The following is a 22,899-nucleotide window of genomic DNA, read 5'->3' on the forward strand; positions in this document are numbered from 1 at the left end:
TGCTGCCATTTGACTGCCAATAAAGGTTAGCATGGTCCCCAAAAAAAGACAAAGAGATGCATTTTCTGAATCCAGAATCGGGCAAGGTAATAAGACCAAGTGAAAGTTTCCTATTGAAGGAAGGTCTCTCAGAAAACGGATAGTAAAAGCAAAGTTAAACTGCTGAAGTGTAAAGGAAGAAAATCACTCCAAAATTATTTGAATTAACACATGGACCTTGTATTTAAGATAATCTATGGAGTACAAATCTGATGTGTAGAGACTAGATAGTATTTATAAAATTGTGATTTGGCCCCTAATCTGCCTTTTGGTGTTCAATATCAAGTCCAAACAAATATGGGTAAATCTGATCTAAACATTACCTGAAATTCAGAAAGTATTCAGGACTCAACAGTATCAAACCTTTGCATCAAAATTATTACCAGATTGTATTATTGCTTGCAAACCTTTTAAAATATTAATTCACAATTATTTTTTCTTCTCCCTTTCATTTTTGAGGTTGGAGATGAGATAGTTCGTATAAATGGATATTCCATTTCATCGTGCACACATGAAGAAGTCATAAACCTCATTCGTACAAAGAAAATAGTGTCCATAAAAGTAAGACGTAAGTAACTTGAAAAATCACCTCTATCACCAAAGATTATTAATAGATTACTGACTCTTATTAATAGATTGCTGATGATCTGTAGAAACTTAACAGAGGATTTTTCTTTTTCAGATGTTGGCATGATACCTGTCAAAAGGTAAGGGTATTTCACTTATTTTCACTTAGCCTTTTGTATCCAAAGAACCTGTGTTTATTATGAAAATGTTTTGAATGCTGATTAATATGTCATTTTCTTTGTAATAAATGGGCAGATGTGTTCTTTGATGAATCTGACTTTTTATGCCGGTTGTCTCCTTAACCCTTTTCTATTTCCTCGTTTTTCATGGATGTTTCCTGGAAATTTCATTATCAATGTACCTACCTTAACAGAGAGATCCACTGCTTCTTTATGTATGTAGCATCTAAGACTTGCTTCAGAGCTTGGAAAAATTTACAATTATTGTCCACTTGTAATTTTTGTTGAAAAGTTGAATCTTTAAGTGGAATGTTACAGAAATTTTAGTGATGGGAGATGTCTGTCTGCATAGACATTTATATAAGATGTTCGAGTTGTTATGGTTCTTTTTACAGTCTTTCTTAGAGTTTCCTAAAATTGTTTCACTTGAGGAGGTTTGATCAATTTTATATTTGACTAGTTTACTAGCTTAAATAATTGTACTGTTGTTTGATGTTTTATTTAAATTGATGACAAATAAACCAGTTGTTGTGAATAGTATCCAAAGAAAGTTGTGGATGCAAAATAGAAGACCACATTCAAAAGTAGTTTCTTGAGTACATTTTTATTTGTGCCATTATTTTAAATTGTTTTCTTCTTCCAGTTCAGCAGATGAACCCCTTAAATGGCAATATGTAGATCAGTTTGTGTCAGAATCTGGGGTAAGAGATCAATATTTTATTAACATATCTTCTGGGAAATCTGTAATGGTTCTGAAAGAGTTTCTCCTCTGACCTTATCATAGAAACTGTTGTTTGTATTTCTATGATGCAATATCTTATTACAAGTGTTCTGTTAGAAACATCTTTTGTGATATGAAATTATTCTGGAACCATTAGGTAAAAAAAGGGCAGGACACAAATGAAATAGCTTTTACTCATTAATTGGTGCTTTATTTTGCTTGAGCTTATTGACTTCCCAGCCTGTAGTTCTACTGTATAAATGTTTATCAGATTATTTTGCCTATATTAGGTGTATCAGTGGAGGAATGACAACTTTGAATGCAAAGGGTTGCAGCAGTGAAAAGAAATACCACAATTACTGTTCTTTCACTTTCAGGAAGAAAGACTTAGTTCAATAGCGAGCACTATCGTGTATTTCTCCAGCCCTATTGTCAGGGAACAGCTAAATGGTTATTTTGCCATATCACTTTCCTCTAATTTTTCTTCAGCCTTTTCTGAAGACCAAGTTTGACTATTTAAGTAATCTTCTCCAAATAGATAAGTTCAGTCTTTCACCTTAGCCGTGCAGATCCACTGAAATGACTCTAATTCACATTCATTTCCAGTAGCATAGGACCTTGGAGGAATCTTATCTTGATGTTGACAGGGTTTCATTTTGGCTATAGGAAATTTTATAGTAATCTTGATATGAATTCAAGACAGAGTAACATCTGCAACATTTTTTAATTCCTCTATAGGAAGCAAAGGGCAGTGTTGCTGGACTTGCTTCTTCTGGAGGGAGAGACAGTAAGGAGAAGAAAGTCTTCATTAGCTTGATAGGTACAAAAGGCATGGGATGCAGGTGCGTAGACATTTGTTATTTAATGTCACTGGTTTATTAAGTGAGACATTCAAGGCAGTTATTTCCATCCTTTGTTGCTATGATATCATGAAAATAAAAATCTATATTCAATCAAAAGGCAAACTGCAACAGCAGGATGTCTGTGGCACATATTACTTATTTTTAGACAAAGCATAAATACCTGTGTTAAAATTTCTGATATAAACAAAACAAAACAAAAACCATCATAAAGCTATATATCCAGTTCCTAAAATTAATGTTGAATCTGCAGGGGTTTTTTAGAAATATGATTCTCTGATTCTCAGACTCTTGTCCTCGCACTAGTTATGGAGGTTTTGGGGTAGAAGGGATATTGTAGAATTTTTTTATGTATTTAGGAATATGTAGTTGAAATTGCCAGGAGTTTTCTTTCATGTTATCTGGAGGATATAAAGACTTCTAAAAATTATTTACAGACCTGGAAGGGTGGTTCAACATCACTTGTTGCATATATAATCTACAAAAGTAGTTTCTGTGTTTGGGCCCAGCTTAGATGGCAGCTTAAAGTTTCCAAGCTAGATGTTCCTCTGGTTGAAACATCCTTCTTGCTTCTAATACAAAATCCTAAAAAAATAACACGGTTTTATACATAGAATATACTGCAGTTCAGTGAGTAAACATGCAATTAATAAGTAATTCTTCATTGGGTTGCTCGCTTTCAAATACTGTTGGTGTCCCTTAGAAGGTGTAGGTCAGTATACTGTGTTAGTTGCAACATCTGAGGCAAAATCTAGAAGCTTGAATATTTTTCTTTAACTTTTTCTTAAATAAGAGTTTTGTGGTGTAAAAAATAAAAAAGCAGGATGATAAACCTTTATGGTGTTTGTTTCAGAGTAGGCTCATGCCATAAATATTCTTTTCTTTTAAGTTATTTTTGATTAAACAACTAAAACTACTCACTGTATTACAATGTATTATTCTATAAGTATCATCCTATAAACGTTTTGGGTTTTTTACATTACCAGTATTTCCAGTGGTCCGACACAAAAACCAGGCATTTTTATCAGCAATGTTAAGCCGGGTTCTCTTTCAGCAGAGGTGGGCTTAGAGGTGAGTATGTCACCTTCCAAGGTAGGTACCACAAGGACCTCTTGTTTGGTATTTTTGACTTCAAGGATTCTGGATCACTGTAAAGTGACTAGCTGGGTTGTTTTTTGTTGTTTTGGGTTTTTTTTTTCCCATGCAAAAGGAATACCTTTTGCTATATTTCAAATGAAGCTAGTTTCCTAAAATTTTAAGAACATGAATGACCTGGATCAGACCAATATTCTGCCAAGCTCAGGATTTGATCTCAAGCGGTGGCAATAGGAAATGCCAGTATAGGAGGATGTGCAAGCCTGACCAGTTTCTGGTCTGTTCCCTTTGTGCTCTGCCAGTACCCATGATTATTGTATTAAGGATGTTAGAAAGCATATCTCTTTCTGTTTTTATTTAATCTATGTAGTAACTTAGCATCTGTACTAAAATTTGTATTAATTTCTTTAGGTTGGTGATCAGATTGTTGAGGTAAATGGAGTGGACTTTTCTAACGTGGATCATAAAGAGGTAAGATCAAGTCTTTCTAATTCCCTGAATTTGTAGTTGTCAGCTTATTAAACATCTCTCTGATTTTCCTGGCCACAAAAAATTGATTTTCATACTAGGCTACTAACTCATGGGGTTGAATTGAGCATGGGAATGTGGAGATTTGCATACCTACCACCCTGATTAGTTCAGGTGGGGCTTCTGGAAATTCCAACCTTGACAACCAGCATCTTCCATTGAATATATACTGGCCTTTTTTACCGCTTGTTTCAGGCTGATTTTTGCTTTTTTTTTTAATTTGCAGGCTGTCAGAGTGCTCAAAAGTAGTCGTACTTTGACTATCTCTGTGGTAGCAGGCGCTGTAAGTAGTATATTTGTAAAAGCAGAACGTTGGTGAAAATTCCTATGTCCTGTTTCTTTATAAGATCTGTACCACTAAATTCTGTCAAACCAGGGCAGTGTTGAATGGCTTTCTATTATTTCATGCCATCCAAAGTGTTCTCAAATGAAACTGTTTCATGATTGTGGGCCAATGCAAAACAGTTCCCTTTACAGTAGAAATTAAATTTACCGTAATGGCTTCTCGTGTTTGAGAGCTTCTGTTCAAATAGATATCTGCTTCTGCTGAAACATAAAAGGTAAATTGGATTGGAGTCAAATCCTGAATAGATGATGTCTTAGTCTTATTCCAAATTAATTCGTTGTGTAACTGTTTATCTGATCTATTTAGTGTATCAACACATTGAAAATTGTTCAGTTTTCCATTTCCACTGTTTTTAACAACACAACTTTAAGCCTTTGGGGCTTAATCTAAAGCCAGTTGAAATTAATTAAATCTTCTCTCTGACTTCAGTGTGACTTTTAATAAATGTTTGAATGTTTTTACTGCCTTAATTCTTCTTACTGCAAAGTGTGTAGTTATGTACAAGAGGATAATCAAGTTCCATAGACTAATCAAAGATGGTGTTTTCTAATTGTCTTGCAACTGAATTAAATAGGGGAAAAAAAGATGTAATAAATCACTTCAACTACTTCCTAAGGGTTGAGTGTTGCTACATTAAGGAATTAATGGTTTATTTAAACTGCTCCTATGGTAACAAAAGATGCAGTTTTCCAAAGACGTTGTAGACATTGTTTAAAAAAAATACTCCAGACCCAATTATTAAGATCCAGAAACTCAACATCCTAAGGACTTAGTTTCAACTTCCAGATATGTTACCAACTGTTAGAAAAGATGAGATCTACTCCAGCGTGCATCGCTGGGGTTCTGTCCTTAGAACAAACTGTTGCTGTGGAACTCTTCTGTTCCACATTGCGTGTCTCTCCTTTCCTCAGTACATGTCTTTGTACTGAAAAAGAGATAGCAAAAGGAAATAATTTCCCTACTCCTGGTTTTCATTAGCAAAGACCAGGGTGCAGAGGCATTCTTCAATGGCTGCTTTTGTTTAAGCTGTCTACTTTGAGCCTTAGAGACATGAAAAATCCTGCCTTCCTAATTAACGTGGGGTTTTAATTTCAGAAATGAAAATTAGATAAATGTTATCAATGCTCCTCTATGGAAATACCTTTCTTGAATAGGAAGTAGTGGTGTTGTCTTAGCTGTAAAGCAAATGAAACAGGAACAAAAACAACTGAAACACATCGACTATATAATGTTTTGGGAATGTGTGTTCCCTGTGTTTGGGTTCCCTGAATGACGGTACCTTTCAGCAGCAGCCAGGCATAAGAATATTAAAACACAGTAACTATGTAGTTGTCTTCACACTGGGAATCATTCAGTGTGCTGTTCTCTGACATTTCATTGCTCAGTTAGGTTTCAAGAAGGTATAATGTCAAGTTTTTTCTGGGTGACACACTGAGCAGGTATTTGACATTACCCCTACACTGTTGTTGCATGACTCCTGTGAGGTGTTAAGCACATCGTAACTTGGAGGATGAAATTGGAATAGCTCTTTGGAGTGAAGTGGTCAGATCTCTCAGGGTCTTTCAGAATGCATTCCTCAGAAAAAGTGAGGAAATGGCAGATGTGCTAGTATGTAGTTGATTTTTTAATTATTTCCTAAAAGAACTACATTCATGAGTTTTGCTCACAACTGATTTGGGTGGTGGTTGTGATTGCAGGGAAAGGAGCTATTCATGACTGAAGAAGAAAGACAAAGAGAAGCACGTCTCCGTGAGCAAGAACGCCAGGAGTTAATGCATCAGAAGCAGCTTGCGCTGGAGACTAACAAAATCATCAAAGAGCAGCAAGAGAAAGAGAGACTGTAAGGATTGTGTATAAGACAGTCTGAAAAACTTAGCTTGGGTTTGGAAAGGGCATGGGAAACAGGAGCACACTGTGATTTCTGTGACATTTCTCACAGAAGTGAGAAGATTCCCAACTTAGATTAACTTGATTTTGCTGTTGCAGAATCTCTGTTCATAAAATGCTTATCCTGTGGTGCTCTTGACATTCTGGGTTTTCAAAGGTGATGTCATTCAAACCCATCTCGAGTAGAAGGGTCACTTTGCTCCCCGACTGTCATACCTCTATGATTCAGTGTCCTTATTATCCAGATGGTCAGGAATCACCTCAGGGTTCCTATGAAAGCATTCTGAACCCTTGGTTAGCTTTAAGATGACTTTTAAAAATTTTCCCCAGTATGTTTGTATTTATTGTCTATATCTTTTACTAACTATATGCTGACACACTTTGTCCAAGCTCTTACTCAGAAAATACTATTTTTATCATGGTGTCCTAATTCCTCTTATTACAGAAGAAAACTGGAGATTTCCCAGAAGGCTGCAGAGGAAGAAGAGAGATATCGCAGAGAAATAGAGCAGTAAGTAGAAATCTGACATAGGTAGTATGCCACCTGAAAAAGAGTCCTTTTGTATTAGATCTGGGTAAAAACATTCTGCATGTTCCTTTCTAATAAAATTATGTAATGTTTCCATTTAGCTAAATGTAGGGTCCAATACGTATCAGTAAGTACACCACAGTTACAGAATAGGAAACTGATCTGAAAATCAGCACCTGGGAAAACATGAGGCTTATGACAATAATAAATTCAATGTGAAATTGAAGTTGAGCACTTATTTTTAAAATATGTTATTAACATATAGAGAAACTTAGGCTTAAGGAAGTTTTGTGTCTCTAAACTTGTTTACTCTGTTGTCTTCATTTAATTCTAATAGAAAAAAATTAGTACTGCTATGAAGCAGATCAGGTTAGAAACAGAGAAGAATCACTAAAGAGTTGGGAAACATGTGTATACTCGGGGGGTTGGTGACGTATCCACTTACCTTATATTTTAAAAAAACAGAACACAGGTAGTTTGTTCATGATTTGTAAGACAGAATTTAATAGTCTTTTCAGGCTGTCAGTCAGTTCTGACAACAAAAGCTATGTAGAGTTAGACAGGGGAGGTTTATGTTAGATATTAGAAAGGAGTTCTTCACCCAGAGTTTGGTTGGGTACTGGAACAGGCTCCCCAGGGAAGTGATCACAGCACCAAGCCCGACAGAGTTCAAGAAGCGTTTGGACAATACTCTCAGGCACATGGTGTGACTCTTGGGGATGGTCGTGTGCACAGCCAATGATCCTTGTATGTCCCTTCCAACTCGACATATTCTGTGATTCTGTAAAATAAGGACTATGTGCTGCTAACTGACTTAAGTCATAAATTTTAACTAGGCTTTTGCTTTTCTAAGGTGATAATTAATTAAAACAGTGGCACCAAAAGCAGGCAGTTCTGTAACCTATTTTATTCAGGAAATCTGATTTTTATTGTCACAGTCTCTTCATCATGGCTAGGTTTTGCAAATGAAGATTTGGGAAGGGCTCACAGTCTATTCTTGGTTTTAAAAAGCTATGGTTCTAGAACAAGACACATTCAAAGATTGTATCATAATATAGTCGCTACTATATTTGTTACTTCAGCATTTTTTTACATTTGGAAGTTTGAAATTAACCAGTATTACATATTGTTATTTTCACAGTACTTAATTTCCTTTCTAAATGTTGGGAAATTACATGAAAGAAGAGTAAGTTACACAGTATCTCTTTTGATCTGAATCTGTAAGGTGCAAAAAGGAATATATTTCCCAGCTGTCACAAGAGAAAAATTTTCTGTCAGTCTGGCCTTGGGCTCTGCTGCAGCACATGGATGAATTCTTATGCCTTTCCCTTTTCTAATTCCTGGGGAACTGATAATCCTGTTCTTTATTATGGTCTATAATAGAAATCCCTGCAAAAGCCAAAAGCTGCTATAAAAGCAGACCATCACAGATGACGAATGACTCTGTTCTCCAAATCCGGATTGCCTGTCTGTTATAATGAATGTTGCATATCTGCAGTGCTCTTCTGAACTAAGTGCATCTTTACTCACTATGGGGGGGCTTTCATGCCTTGAGGCCTTCTCATTGTAAGGTGTAGCGTGGCTTTTTACTTCCTTGTATAATTTTCAAGTGCTGCTCAGGCACTGTAAAGCTTTTCCATATTACAAACCAAAATGTTAAGTCAGTGTCAATCTCCTTGGTGAGGAGGAGGCAGAATGGTAGTAGAGGAACTTAGATGAAATCTAAAGCTTAGATTTAATAAGCAGTTGTGGCAGGCAGTTACACTAGAACACAATGCTTTCCTGCATTAATGGTTCGTGAGGATCACTGCTTGGTATCTTTTAGAAATCCTTTCTGCAGTAATTCCTTGTATAAAGTCACTATTGTGCTGGTTTTTGATATCTTGCATGCATTTTTGGAAAAATTTTCAAATGTGCTTCAATGGCAGGAGTCCCTAACCCCGTGTACTTCAATGTAACCACATTTTTTAAAATTTAAATTAAATGGAAAACATTCTGTCCATTGTTCCTTGCTATTGACTATGCCTCTAAATTTAAATACTGAGCTCAGCTACAGATTTAAGACTTCTTTGACCCCATGTGAATATTTTTTTCAATTTATTTAGCTAATTTAGAAATGCAAAAGATAATCCAAGTATAAATAGCATCATATATATCTAAGACCTGGTAAATTTTGGCACCATATATCAGCTTACCAGTTCAAGACCAGCTATAGTCAAAAATAGATCTTGGATCACTTAAGGCCCCATATATGAAGCTACAAGCTGTTAGGTTATATGACACTTCTGTTGTGACCTTCTTGGTATTTGCTGAATTTTCCTTTGAAATGTCCTTTTTTTCGGATCACGGTGCCATTCTAGGTGCCTTCTAGGTAATTTACTTGTTCTGCAAGCTTCTTTGTCCTGAAGTGTGACACTCCCTCTCTGCCCCTCTGCCCTCTCTCTCTACCCCTCCATTCCCCTCTGTTCTCTTTTTTTATTTCTTTTTTTTTCATTTTTTTTCTAGAATCCTGAACTTAACGTGGTTTGTGTTTCAACAGTATTTAGTTCTTTTTGGGAAGAGTCACTTTTTAGTGCAACATAGAACTATGTGTTTGGGAAGCAATCATCAAAATGGATCTAAGATATAGAAGGAAGATACGTACTTTTTAGGTATAATTCACCATTGTAATGTCTGATTTAGGCATGTGGTAGATGTTCTGTCATCCAGTGTTATAGTTAAAACTTACTGTTTTTCTAATAGGTACTTCCAGTTCTAAAAATGAAAAATTAGTAGCTGAGAAATGTTTTTTACTTCAGTCAAGGGGACAGTCAGTACTGTAGTGTATCACTCTGGGCTTGGTATCTGTGCAGGTGTTTATATAATTGGCCTTAAAAGTCTCAATATAAAATAAGAATATTTTACTCAGTTACACTGTATTTTGCAAATTATCTTAGTAGCTTAGTAAATGAAAAAGAATGATGAAAGGAATTTACTTTGGAAGAAGGAAGAGTTTATTATGCTTTATATTAAAAGAAAACCCAAACATACTAAACACAAATAATTATACTGTATATATTGATTCTGTTGTTTTGATACTTGGAATTCCTAGCTGCATTTTTTTCCTCTAGGATAACAGCAGAGGAGGAGAAATTTAAAAAGGAGTGGGAAGAAGACTGGGGTCCTAAAGAACCACCCAAGTCTTTAAAAACTGTAACTGCAGAAGTGCATTCTGTCCCTCGTTCCAAACACAAAAGTAAGTAATTGATTTCAGCCTACCTCCTTGTATTTGTTTCAGCCATATCACTGAGCTGTATGGAATATATCACCAGTTTGTGTCCAAGCCAAGTTGGTTAGAGCATGGTGCTAATAACTCCAAGGTTGTGGGTTCAATCTCTGTACAGGCCATTCACTTAAGAGCTGGACTTGGTGATCCTTGTGGGTTCCTTCCAACTCAGAATATTCTGGGATTCTGTGACTTGGTTATTTTCAGAAGGCTGGAAACACACAGTAAATTAATTTAACAACTCTTATTTAACAGGTACCTATCTTGCAAAATTTACATCCACTCTAATAGTCATGGTTGTTAACCATCAGCAGCATAAGGCAAAAATTAAAAAAAAAAGCTTATGAAGAAATCGTCTTGAAGTATAAACCTCTTTAGCTTGGGGTTTTGGTGCATTGTTTTCCATGTTTTTTCTGTTCAACGTTTTGCTTGTCAACCTTTTCACAATTTGGGTTAGAAGGGATCTTAAATGTCATCCTGTTCCAACCCCCCTGTCATGGATGGGGGCACCTTCCACTACACCAGGTTGCTCAGAGACCAGTCCAACCTGGCCTTGAACATTCATTCCAGGGATGGGTATCCACAACTTCTCAGGGCAACCTGTTCCAGTGTCTTACCACCCTCACAGTAAAAAAATTTCTTCTTAATATCTAATCTAAACCTATCCTCTTCTAGTTTAAAACCATTCCCCCCTTGTCCTGTTGCTACATGCCCTTTTAAAAAGTCCCTTTTCAGCTTTCTGGTAGCCCCTTTTAGGTACTAGAAGGCTGCTCTAAGGTCTACCCAGAGCCTTCCCTTCTCCAGGCTGAGCAAGCCAGCTCTCTCAACCTTTCCTCATAGATGTGCTTCAGTCCTCTGATCATCTTTGTGGCCTCTGCCCTGGACCTGCTCCAGCAGGCTCACACCCTTCTTATGTTGGGGATGCCAAAGTTGGATGCAGCACTCCAGGTGGGGTCTCACAAGAGTGGAGTAGAGGGGGAGAATCACTTCCCTCAACCTGCTGGCCACGCTGCTTTGGATGCAGCCAAGGATAGGATTGGTTTCCTGGGTTGCGAGCTCACTTGGCCAGGTCATATTGAGCTTCTCATCCACCAGCACCCCCAAGTTCTTGTCAGGGATGCTCTCAGTCCTTTCTCCTCCCAGTCTGTATTTGTGCTTGCATTGCCTCAACCCACATGCAGGACCTTGCACTTGGCCTTATTGAACTTCATGAGGTTCACACAGGCCCACTTCTCAAGCCTGTCCAAGTCCCTCTGGATGGCATCCCTTTCCTCCAGCGTGTGAACCTGAAAATGGATTTGATATCACTGGGCACTCTGCTTCAGAATTAGTCAAGAAACTGAGGAGGTTCTGTTTGTACACTGCAGTTTTCCATGAAGAATTGCCCTGAAGTGTGTCTGACTTACTTGTCTTAGGAATTTAAGGCAGAGCATAGTTGACAGTTAAGAAGTTACATGGGAATGTACAAAGAGTATGTGGAGAGCGTGCTAAAATTGTATTGTAAAAAAAAAAAAACAACTGCAAAGTGCTCGTTGCATAATTTACAGGAGAACTGGGCCTATTCCTAATGGGATTATATTATTTTGTGTATGACTTTGGCGAAGTCACTTAACTTTTCATGAAAGAGTAACTGAGATAGGGAATTGTTTCTTCTGCAACCATCTCCTACCCATTTGGTTTTCTGACTCTTCAGTACAATATTTTCTCTGTGTAGCATTCACCCCAGTGACAGTGCAGTAGAAGGATGATACTTCTTTTTGAAGGCACATATCCCAGAACTGCTGATGGTTTGGTTACAGGAAAAGCCGCCTACCTCTGCACCCACCTTCATCACAGAGCAGACTAATGGTCCACATGCAGATTTTAACTGCTCTTCAGAGTTGGAGGAGGTTGGAAATTGATTTGATTCAAGCAGGACCTTACTTTTTTTTCCTCTCCTCAATTGTGCAGAAAAATATCTTGTTACTAGCTACTATTTTTTTTATTTCATGGAAACTTCTAATCACACATTGCTGATCTCTTTTTCATTTCATGGGAACTTCCAGTTAGACTGTCACTTCTGTCTCCTCACTCCTTTCCTCCTTTGTTTCTCTAGTAGATTTAGAGGGAGTTGCACATGACCAGCTTGAAACAGATGACATGGATGAAGTGATCATGAAGCAGGACAAACAGGTTTGCCACTCAGCCTTAACATCCTATCCTGATTCAAATTCTTCCTGTGTCTCACTTCCTCCTGACAGTCAGTCTTGACACAGAACTGACCATTTGGTTTTCCTAGGGTAAAATTCCTTTGGTAAAAGATTAAAGGTTTTGATGCTGCTGCTGTCATTGCTTTCTAAAGATACCTTGATATTAAATCTAACAGTCCTACAGAAACATGGATTATATTGCAAGCTCTGTGTGTTATCAGTGTTTCATATATAAAATTATGGTAAGAGATTATTTTGTAAGAGATTAGCAGTATGTTTTGTATTATTTATGCACTTGGCTTGAAATATTTTGTCCTAGGAAATGGAGTTTTTCTTGTCTCCTCAAACACCAGTGTCCTGCCACAGGCTTGAAGGAGTTTGAATACCTGTTTCATTTTAAGAGGGTTTATTAAAACTACTGTAAAGTAGGACTGTGACCATGGAAATCTTAGCAGTGCATTGCCTGTGTGGTTCTGTATGAAGTTTACTTGTTGCATTTGCTTTGTTTAACATAAAATGTGTGTCATTAAAATAAGAGAAACACAACTAAATGTACTGGCACAATTTAACAACAAATTGACTACTTGTCATGTAATAGCAATCCTTTGGTGTTTCACCTTCAAATAAATTTTAATGTTACATATGTCAGCACGGATTGATCTGCATATGAACCAGTCCTTGGCTTTTCTTCAAAAAAAATGACTTCTCCTTTACCTTTTTTAGCTTTTGGGTGGTTTTATCGGTATGAAGGAAAATTTCCCACCATCCGTAAGGTACAAAGTGTGATATGTAAATGTGTTTGCTGTGTGTTTGAATTTGAATTCCCCATTTTTCTTCTTCTCTGTTATTACTGAGCATTCTTTATAGTCAAATGCTTCTTCTTTTAACATGTGCACAAATTAAGATGCATTTGAATTGCACGTGTCTAGGAGTTTGTCCTTTTGAGTGCTTTGGACTTTTGAGTTCTACCAGCTGCAGAGGGAATTCTATGTCAATACTTTGCAGGTGTTCACTACAGGTAGGCAGTGCATGTCTTTGTGTTCTCCAAAAGTCCTTGAAATCATGTATATGAAAACCCCAAACAGTACAGAGCAAAAAATTAAGTGGGAATGAAATACTCAGTTCCCAGTTAAACCTTTGCAAATTTCCCAGTAGGAGAAGTGCTGAAGGCAAAAGGGTGTTGGGCATGGGCATCTCACAGAGTGAGCAAAAAACCTGCAGCAGTCTTTAAGGTGATAGAAAATTTTTCTGTCTCTAGAGATGCTGCTGAAGTATTGCAATTTCACTTTATCAGAGTTTCAAATTCGTTCTTGCTGTTGCTTTATTCTCTTTATTTCTTTCAATGTGTCTTAGCCATGTTATGGGGGTTTGCTACAATGCTGTGTGCTTTGGTGTGGTTTTTTTTGGTAATTAACTGTGCTAGAATTGAAATGAAGATTTCTTGTGCCTATCTTCTGAGAACTCAAGGTTTCTGAGGAGGTCAAGATTGTTTCTGACAAATGAAGTACTTGTGTCACCATTCAGGACTATTACTTTAACCTTCTGTGTTGCCAGGATATGCTTGTTCTCCTTAATAAAGAATAGGAAAAGATGGTACACTCCAATGCAATTTTGTATTGCTAGTGACTGTAAATCACCATGGATCTGTAACCTGTGTGAAACCCAGTGCAGTCAGGATTTCTATCTGAAAATTCTAGATGCATGTTATGAAAACTCAGTCTCTTAGCACAAACAGGCGGTCTTTTGTATTGTTGCTGCAAATATAGTTTACAGAATGTACAAAATTCCTTTTCATGTAGTAATGAAGATCTTACACAATTACTGTTGAACTCTGACACACAGTGTGCACTAGAAACTTCAGAAGATGTATTTTTAATCTTTTGCTTTTAGAAATATTTTTAAATCTGGCAGTGATGAATTTTCATCCTACTCCAAATTGCTAATGATTTTTTTTTGGTTTGTTTTGTTTTAAAACCAAAATTTCACTCTGTACTAAAAATATCTATAATAGGAAGTAAACTGAATCCATGGGGAAAATTGGTGGAAAGGATGAATCATCCTGCTGTATCTGAATACAGTGAAGACAGCTAAGATTGTCTGATATATGTTCATCTTCTGGAAGACTTAGGCATGTGTACTGCTTAGTGTGCCTTTGAGTTCAGTAATTTTTCAAACATTGGTACCTAGCAGGTTGGTCTGCCTGATATTACATTTAGTAGATGGTACTAAATGTATTTTCTAATTTTTTAGTGAATAATATCGACAGGAACAGAGGCTTCAAAAAGACTAAGCACCTTTTCCCTTTGGTTGCACCCTACATCTAGAATTTCAGAGTTGCTTTGTGCTATATTAAACTCATCTGGGTAGATTTTATCCAGTGCTTGTAGGAGCTACATGGTCTTTGTGATGCAGTATTCAGCAATTCAGTTTCTGAACTGATCTAAGCCTTTCCTTTATAATTCTTTGTTTCAGTTTTATTAAGGGATGCAGTGCTGGTTTGAGGACATATGCATGAACCTGTTTTATGCATAGACTATCTACCTATACATGAGCATCTGTCACCTGAAAACAATTAGTCATTTACATATATTTATATATATATAAAAGTGCCAAAACAGAGATTGCAAATAAAGACCCAAACAAAACTGTTTGATTTATTCAAAGTTTTGTGGTTGGCCTGTGTGCCCTAAAGTTGTAACTTGCAGAGGAGAAAAAAAGTTGAATTGTCTGATCTCATCCAACTTATGTTAATGGGCAGAGGCCCTCCAAAAAAAAGTTTAATTTCCTGCAAGTTGCTAGGTAAATGGACTGTAGATTTTCTTTTAAAAGACCATCCCCATACTTGCATCGACTGTAATTAAATTTTCAAGGCAGGCACTCATGTACCAAGCATGAAGTTTGTGGTGGTTTTAGTAAACGATTTTTGTAAAAAAACTTCCCAGAAAGGGAAAGAACGAAAGAAGTCAAAAAGTGATAGCTTTTGTGAACAGAAGAAGAATAAAAAGGAAATGGAGTTTGAGCAAAAACTCGCCAAAGAGAAAGAAGGAATGTTGGAGAAAGAAAAACAACTGAAAATAAATCGTCTTGTGCAAGAGGTATGTTGTGATCTATCAAGTGCAAAATTATATTGAAAAAAATGAGCTGGATCTTTAGTGAAATTATCTTAGCACTTGCTTAATTATGTTAAAGGCAATGAAGTTTTAGTTTCACTGCGAAACTCTATTCCCACATTTGCTTGTTTCTAGTCAGGTATTGCCCAAACAAGGATAGCTCTGCAGTTAATGAGTGACCATGTGTAGTGATGAATTTAATGAAACACAGCAAAATAGGGAATCATCCTCAAAAGCGTTATTGTTTATAAAACTGGTTTAAATGGCATTTCGTACTTGTGAAACATATTTGTATTGTGACCATACCTATAGCCTTTTCTCACGCACCACTGTTATGGTTAAGGTATCTGAGACAGAAAGAGAGGACCTGGAAGAATCGGAAAAGGTGCAGCACTGGGTGGAAAGACTTTGTCAAACACGGTTAGAACAGATTTCCTCTGTGGAGAATGAGTCTCCTGAGGTAAAATTCTGGCTTTTACATATATTGCATGATCTCTAAATAACTCACTAGCTGTATTCTAAAAGCAAAAGGTTTTTACCAGAAAAAAATCTGTCTTTATCTTTCCCCCTCAGCCTTCATTCTAAGAGGGGGAAAAAAAATCAGTAATTGATGAACTACCATCTATACCACTTTCTGGTTTTATATTTTATGAAGATTCAAACATTATTTTAATGAACTGGTTTTATTTTGTCTTTAAGTATAATATCACCACAAAATTAAGTTTTATTGACTCGTGAGCTGTTTGGGCTAGGTGGGACATGCTACCAATAACAAAACTGAGACTAGAATACCCAGCTATATTTATTAGTATGTTATGAAAATAAGAACATCATTGTTGATGAGCTCTTGGATGCTTCCTTGTATTACGTGACATGAAGGTACAGGTTAAGAAAATGACAAAAAGATGAGAAACTCCCAAAGACTAAGGTTTGGGTTTGTGCTTTAAATAGTCCCCTTAAATTAGGGGAGTTGCAGATAGTAATTGTGCCTTAGAGCCTGATAGTTCTATATGTGGAGAGAGGCTTTCCCACCATCCTGCTGCTCTGGCTGTTTTCCAAGTACATCTGGTTTCAACAGGAACACTGCAATCTGCTGAACTCCTGTGGGATCCCCAAGAAATCGTAACCACAAAAGGGACCCTTGGGGAACACTCTCGCATGAATTTCCTTCAGGTCAATGCAGAGCAACTCTGAAAAAAGCAGCTGATCTTCTGTTCTTCATGGCCTTAGGCTCAGATCCATGTGGCTTTTCAGTGCAGGCCTTTAGGACACTGGAATGATTATGCTGAGTGTTCTCTTAGTACGTAAACTTGGCTGCATGTGTTCTACTAGAACTCTGTCCCCCTTACCTTGTAAAGTAAGAAGGAACATTACGGATTACAAACACTGTTGTATTTTCAGAGCTCTACCCAGATTTAAGACAAGCATTCTGTGTTGTATTTGCTCCATCAATTCTTCTATTACATTGCGTATAAATGCTCTATTACAATTTTTCTTCAAAACTACCCAAGCAGTTAAACTCACATAAAATACAAAACCTGAGTGCTTCCAAGGGATAAATGCATCTGAACAATATTTAGGTACTACAGGCACGAACTGCTTCTTTGGTGCAAGAGCAGTCAAGCTCTCTTGACCTCTGCCAAAGGAATACCTATTTTTCAGTACCAGGGGTTGGTTATGTTAGTTAAGGAGATCCAAAAAATGTTAATAGCATTACCCACTTGAGAGAAGTGTTGTTGTATTAGACTAAGAAGAATGTGTCAGACAGTTCATCTGTGTAATATTTTCTCAACTGAGACTACACGGTAGCAAAATGAAGAAGTATGGACTGAATTTTCTTAAATACTTCAGTTTGATAACTGATAAAAGAAATCTTAGCAGCTCTAACAACATACGTAGAATCCTCCTTCACACACACAACACCTTATTTTTTGGGGTGAGCTGCTCATTATGTTCGAACTCTGGAGTTTGTTAGCCCCACAATAGATCTGGTTTGGAATAATTATCCATATATTATAAGAGATAAAATATGTATAAGATATTATAAATTATAAGATCTCAACCCCCTTGAGGATCTGAATTTCATAGCACACTAAAATTTTGTTTTGATAGCTGCTTAAGCGTAGTTTCCTTTCTTGCATTAATGTGTGGTTATGTTTACATGACATTAACCCCTTTCCCTTTTTTAATGACATAGAATTTCGGGGCCTGTGTTTGATTACTTTCTTTTCAGATAATAACCACTGCAAGCAGTAATTTTTGCTTTCACTTCATGAGAGCTAGAGAGAGGAGAGTTGCGTTATCTGTGGTTTGTCCTGTGATTTTACCTTCTGAAGACTTCATATTATTGGGGGTTTGTGGGGTTTCTTTTGTTGCCCCCCCTACCGAAGCAGCCAAGGCTACTGTCATTTTCTTCTGTTCAAACTAGAATCCCAAAGAGTGCTTTTTAAAAAGCCTTTCAGAGAAAACGTTTGTGTATATTCTGTGTGGGAGAAGCCAAGAGCTTCCTGTGCAGGAGCAGTTAGACTGAGTGGTGTTCTAGGACTGGTCACTAATTTCTTCAGAGCTGTTGCAGGCAGAACTGCTAAGGCAGATTTCTCTTCTGTTGCACATAGTTGGCAAGTGGACGTCCTTCTGCTTCGCCTTCTACCACATCAATGCGGCGTTTTGCCGGTGGCCTGCAGCTTCACACCACAGATCTTGATGATATAAACTTAGATGAAGTTGACAAGCCTAAACAACGCGCGCCACCACCTCCACCACCACCACCCACAGTTACTCCAGCACCACCACCTCATCCACTTCCTCCCTCAAATGTCCCACTTTCCAGAGGTCCAGCCCTGTCAGTAACACCAGCTTCCCAGGTGACCTCATGATCTGTTTGGATGCATGCGCCCTTACCATTCCCCTACGTGCCTCCCGCCCCTGATCCATCACCCACCTTGTCCACTAGATCTACCCATCTGCCATATGCAGTGCTGCAAGAGAGAAGAGATGGTTTCATAGGTTTTTTTTAGTAGTGAATGCAGTCCAGAGGTAGCTTTATTTTAACATTGTTTAAATTTAAGTCAAGAGGACTTTGCTCTCCTGCCTCCGTACACTGTAACCCTATCACGTGCAGATGTCTTAGACAGAATATGTAGGTTAAAAAAGGACAATTTGGCCTTGAATGTTTAAGGATTTAAAAAAAAAAACAACAGTGGCAGGCAGTGGATTTAATTCATTGTTAAATTTGAGAAAAATATCCATGCAGTGAAAATTACTTATGAAAATGTTTTAAAAATGTCATCAAATTGCTTTGTTGGGTGAGAAGAGTGGACAAGGAAAATTGGCTTAAAATCAGAAAGTCAAACTTCTAAAAGGTCAAAACAGTATCAATTACCAGTAAAATAAAGAAGCAAGAGTTGGTAATCTGGTTTGACTTGTTGAACACACAGGAGTTAGGGATTTCTTTGAGAAAATGTTACTTTCTCTTTATTACAATCTGAGTTCAAAAGAGGATCAAATATATGAAATCTTGTGCCAGATCTTATCATGATTCCCTTTGCTAAGCTCTGTAGTGAGATTCATATACTTGTTTTTGTGGCAAAAGATTCTTATTTATTTCAAAGAGCAGAAGAGGATCCCATACAGTCACTTCTTTGCTACACAGTTTTTGCATGGATTGACTGACTGTTTTGGGGGGTTTTGCATGTTTACTAAATAATATTTGCATGATTCTGGTTGGGGTGGGGAAGGATATGCGAGTTAATCACTGTTTAGAGGAAACCAATAGATTATTTTTTATGTAAACCATGAATCTCTTGTAAACTTAAGTGGACCTCTGATGGTGCTCAATCTGAGTGGTTTTATATGTTTGAAGTGCCAAGATGCTAGATCCACTGAAACAGAAATATCAAATGTTCTTATGGACAACAAGTTTCCCAAGTTATTTGCAAAATAAAAATTATGTGAAAGGAAACAGATGTACAAAATAATACATTGAGAGGAGAAATACACTCTTCTAAAGCTAAAAGAAAATATTCAGACAGAAGAAGCAACATAAGAACTGCCATACTGAATCTGACCCCAAACCAATATATTCCAATATGTGCTTCTGGCAGTTTTTCCCTGTGAGATATGTTAGAGAAAAGAAATTAATAATTAAGAAAAATAGATTAGGTAACAACCAATAACCTACCTTCAAAATTAATGTCAGTTTTCCCTGAATATAATTACTGTATATGAGGAAATATCTAGGCTCTTAGTAAAATATTAATACTGAGCCAAAGCTGCTTTGTTTTTAAGTAGATAACTCAGTATTCCCGATTTGGCTTCAGAAATGGAAGAAAAATTAGAAGCCTGACAATTTATCCTTGGTACTTTTTACAAAGCCACTTTTTAAAATCACAGATAAGCAGAAGCGGTGCATTTGTGTGACTTCATGGATTAAAGATCTTGTGTTTGTGCCTGCTAAAGCCAAAAAATCAGACAGCTGTAGTTGTCCCAAAAATTCACTTTCCTAATATTATACAAACTGGTAAATCTCTGTGTTGGTACATTTTTGTTTTTTCCCTTAATCATTTAATTTCCAATTCAGCTCGAACAAATACCTGACAAAAGGAATAAAATCTTGTCAAATACTTTCTTGACAACTGACTATTAACATATCGGGTATAAATGGTCTGTTTCTCAAAATTATTATTAGCTTTACACTTTATATGAACCCGATATTAAGTCTGTTACTGTTTAGGTTGTAAGAAACACCTCCCACGTCGGCAAAGTATCTTCTGTGTCAAGCAATCCGCTGGTATGTCACGTGCTGTTAATAATGACTGTGGTTTTATGAACTTCCCATGTAATGCTAATGTCAAGCAAGTGTCAAGGGGTTTCTCTCTGCATGGCTAATTTATTTAAAATTCAGCACATGGAATTACGTGTGTGGTTCCATTGCTGTGTTGGAAGCTATCCAATACCAAGTAGTGGAAGTGACTCCTAACGGCCCAAGGATTTCATGTTTCAACAGCTGAGCAACACACAGTCCATGTTTGCATGTTCTAAATGTCTGTGTGTCATGGGGCATGTACTTTGTTCCTCTGTCAAGGCAAAAGAATCTAGGACGAATCTATATTTTAAATATAATGTGTCCTAAGATGGAAGTTTCATCTCAGAGGGAGCAACATTTGTTTGATAGCTCTTTGCACTGGTTTTGAGTCAGGATGGCCAGATGTCAGGTTTCTCCATTCTGCACTCTAGAAAAATCTGTTGCTAAATTATGTGGCTCGGGGAGAAGTCATTCAGTTCCAGTGCAGCTTTAACAAACTGGTATCTGTGAACCTGTCAATTTTGATTTTTCTAAGATCAGAAAGCTTAACACAATATATTTTGCAGTGTTAAACAACATTAGTTAAGGGATATCCACAGGGACTTTCAAATATCTGGTTCCAAACTTTTTTTTAAATTATTTCGAAAAGGATACAGGGGAAAAAAACCACCACAAAAAAAAAAATTCCTCCCTTAAAAAAAAAAAAAAGTGGTTAACCAATTTGCTGGAAGCAAGTAAATAATTTCAGAGGATACAGCTTGTACTATATGAGTGATATCTGGAACACATCACATTTCCTATGAGAAACATTGAGAAAAGTGTGTTAAGAGTTGCTGGGGTTAAGTCAGAAACTGAACCCACAGGGCTCAGTTTTGAACTCTTTTCTTGAGTAAAACTCTGCTTGACGTCAGTGGGAGCCTTGGCTGAGTGAGAAGTGTAGGATCGGGTAGTACGTGCGGAATGATTAGGTCTCAGATGCCTCTGGTATCTGTGCTTCCTGGAGTCAGGGGCAGGTAATTAGTGTAACTAACCCTTGCCATTAAATCAAGATAAGTTAACTTAAAATTCTTTATGGAAAGCCATTTGCTGCAGCCCTGGAGATTTGTATCTTAAAAAATCTATTTAGCCATGGATTAGTTAAAATCTTATTTTGGGTTCACTGTGTTCTTGCACTGAACTTCAGCAGGTTTTTTTTTTCCTGTAGCTTCTCACTCAGTTTGTTGTCTTTATAGGAAAAATACCAAGAACAGGGCTGAGATTTTTCCATAATCTTGCTGGTGAAGCCAGAATTTAGGGGCAAAGCTACTGTTTGGATGCAAGAGAAATTGTATTTTGGTTTGTTGACTTTGTAAGCCTTAGTTAAAATAATTATGTAATCTTTTTCTTGTGTTAGTGTTGCTAAATTCATTATGATAAGCTGTTTGAATTGAGGTGTCTTGATAAAAATGATGGATTTGCACAAATTATGTTGTGAATTGTAATTTTCTTAAATTAACTCCATAGCAACTTGCTCCAAGTCCACCTACCCAACGTCACCCAGGGGTACCAATAGTCTCTAAACCAGTTATGCTGCATCCTGACCCAAACTTTATGGTCAGGCCAACAATCAAATCAGAGGCCCTGGTAAGCCCTTTGATATTTTTCTTCTGAGTGCTCCAGTACTTTGGGGGGTTGTTTTTGACACGTCTTCAAAGAGTCAATGTTTGTCTCATTTCCTGCTAACTAAAATTCATGTATTTTCAAGTGATCAATAAGGGTAAGTACAAGAGAGTATTTTTCTGTATTTTTCCCATTATCTAAAAGGCACTTTTAGTGACAATTTTGTACAAGAGTGCGTAATTCCAGAGCAGTGTATAGCCTTAGAATTTTTATGTCTTATTTTTCATTTATTCACATGCTTGGTTTTGTTTTTTTATAAGTTCTGAATCCATTTGTCAAAAATGAAATAATAAAACTTAATTAAACTGTATTCTTCCTCTGTAAATAGTCATGAACACAATTGAAATGTAGGTCTATACCTCATTATGCCATTTATCATTATATATATATATATATATATATATAATCCATATATATCTTTTCATTTCCAGATAAAAAAGTGTGTTGTTAATCAGACTCCAGTATACTGGTCACGCAGTGTTACTGCAAAGTTGACTCACAATCAGATTCTTTTTCTTCTTTCATTTCCTTTCCTGTTTCAAGTGTAAATGAAAAAATGCAAAAATGCAAAAAATGCAAATTCAGAGGTTAAACATTTTAGAACCAACCATGTTTCATCTTCTGGGAATTGTAGTATATGAGGGAGGGTGAGCCAAGGCTTACGGAACAAAAACAAGATAAATACTGCTCTGACAGGTGACAACTCCCATCTGACAGCCCTTAAAATTTACCTAAAATACATGGTGGACCAATTAGTAGTATTTATTCTTGATGTTCATCATGACTTATGCTGTTTGCATAAGGAATTGTGTGTTTGTTACATGCATGTGTGTGGACATTCCTGTATAAATACATTTATATGAGCAAAACAGTAAGTGATGGGAAAACATCATATTTGCATTTCATTTATTTAATTAGAAGCTTCTGCTATTTCTGACAATAAATAATGTGCACAATATTCCTAGATGTGTTTCATTAAAGCACAATGGATTTTTTTGTCATTTATTGCTTTCATAATTTAGATACTCTTGTTCCTTTATTTTGCCAGTTACACCTTGAACAAATTTAAGTGATATATAGTAACTTGTTTTCCCACAGCCATAGCCATCTTGAAACTTCTA

General features: G+C 36.8%; 1 protein-coding gene across 3 annotated transcripts in view; it reads left to right on the forward strand.

Annotated features, from left to right (window-relative positions):
• The window catches only part of USH1C (USH1 protein network component harmonin), a 48,776-nt gene that overhangs the window by 12,980 nt on the left and 12,897 nt on the right, over positions 1-22,899 (forward strand). For 2 of the 3 annotated variants that reach the window (XM_017813296.1, XM_017813312.1), the window contains exons 5-15: positions 499-607; positions 722-746; positions 1,429-1,486; positions 2,245-2,348; positions 3,353-3,437; positions 3,873-3,932; positions 4,216-4,272; positions 6,033-6,175; positions 6,668-6,733; positions 9,862-9,986; positions 12,112-12,188. In XM_017813296.1, coding sequence (XP_017668785.1) covers positions 499-607; positions 722-746; positions 1,429-1,486; positions 2,245-2,348; positions 3,353-3,437; positions 3,873-3,932; positions 4,216-4,272; positions 6,033-6,175; positions 6,668-6,733; positions 9,862-9,986; positions 12,112-12,188 — 909 coding nt within the window. Of the gene's footprint in view, positions 1-498; positions 608-721; positions 747-1,428; positions 1,487-2,244; positions 2,349-3,352; positions 3,438-3,872; positions 3,933-4,215; positions 4,273-6,032; positions 6,176-6,667; positions 6,734-9,861; positions 9,987-12,111; positions 12,189-12,928; positions 12,979-15,147; positions 15,301-15,658; positions 15,776-17,930; positions 18,180-20,047; positions 20,105-21,622; positions 21,743-22,899 lie in introns of all 3 variants that reach the window. The other variant, XM_017813305.1, reaches the window with a different exon arrangement.

The sequence above is a fragment of the Lepidothrix coronata genome, unplaced genomic scaffold (assembly GCF_001604755.1).
Source record: "Lepidothrix coronata isolate B3197 unplaced genomic scaffold, Lepidothrix_coronata-1.0 Scaffold1, whole genome shotgun sequence".
Classification (NCBI taxonomy): Eukaryota; Metazoa; Chordata; class Aves; order Passeriformes; family Pipridae; genus Lepidothrix; species Lepidothrix coronata.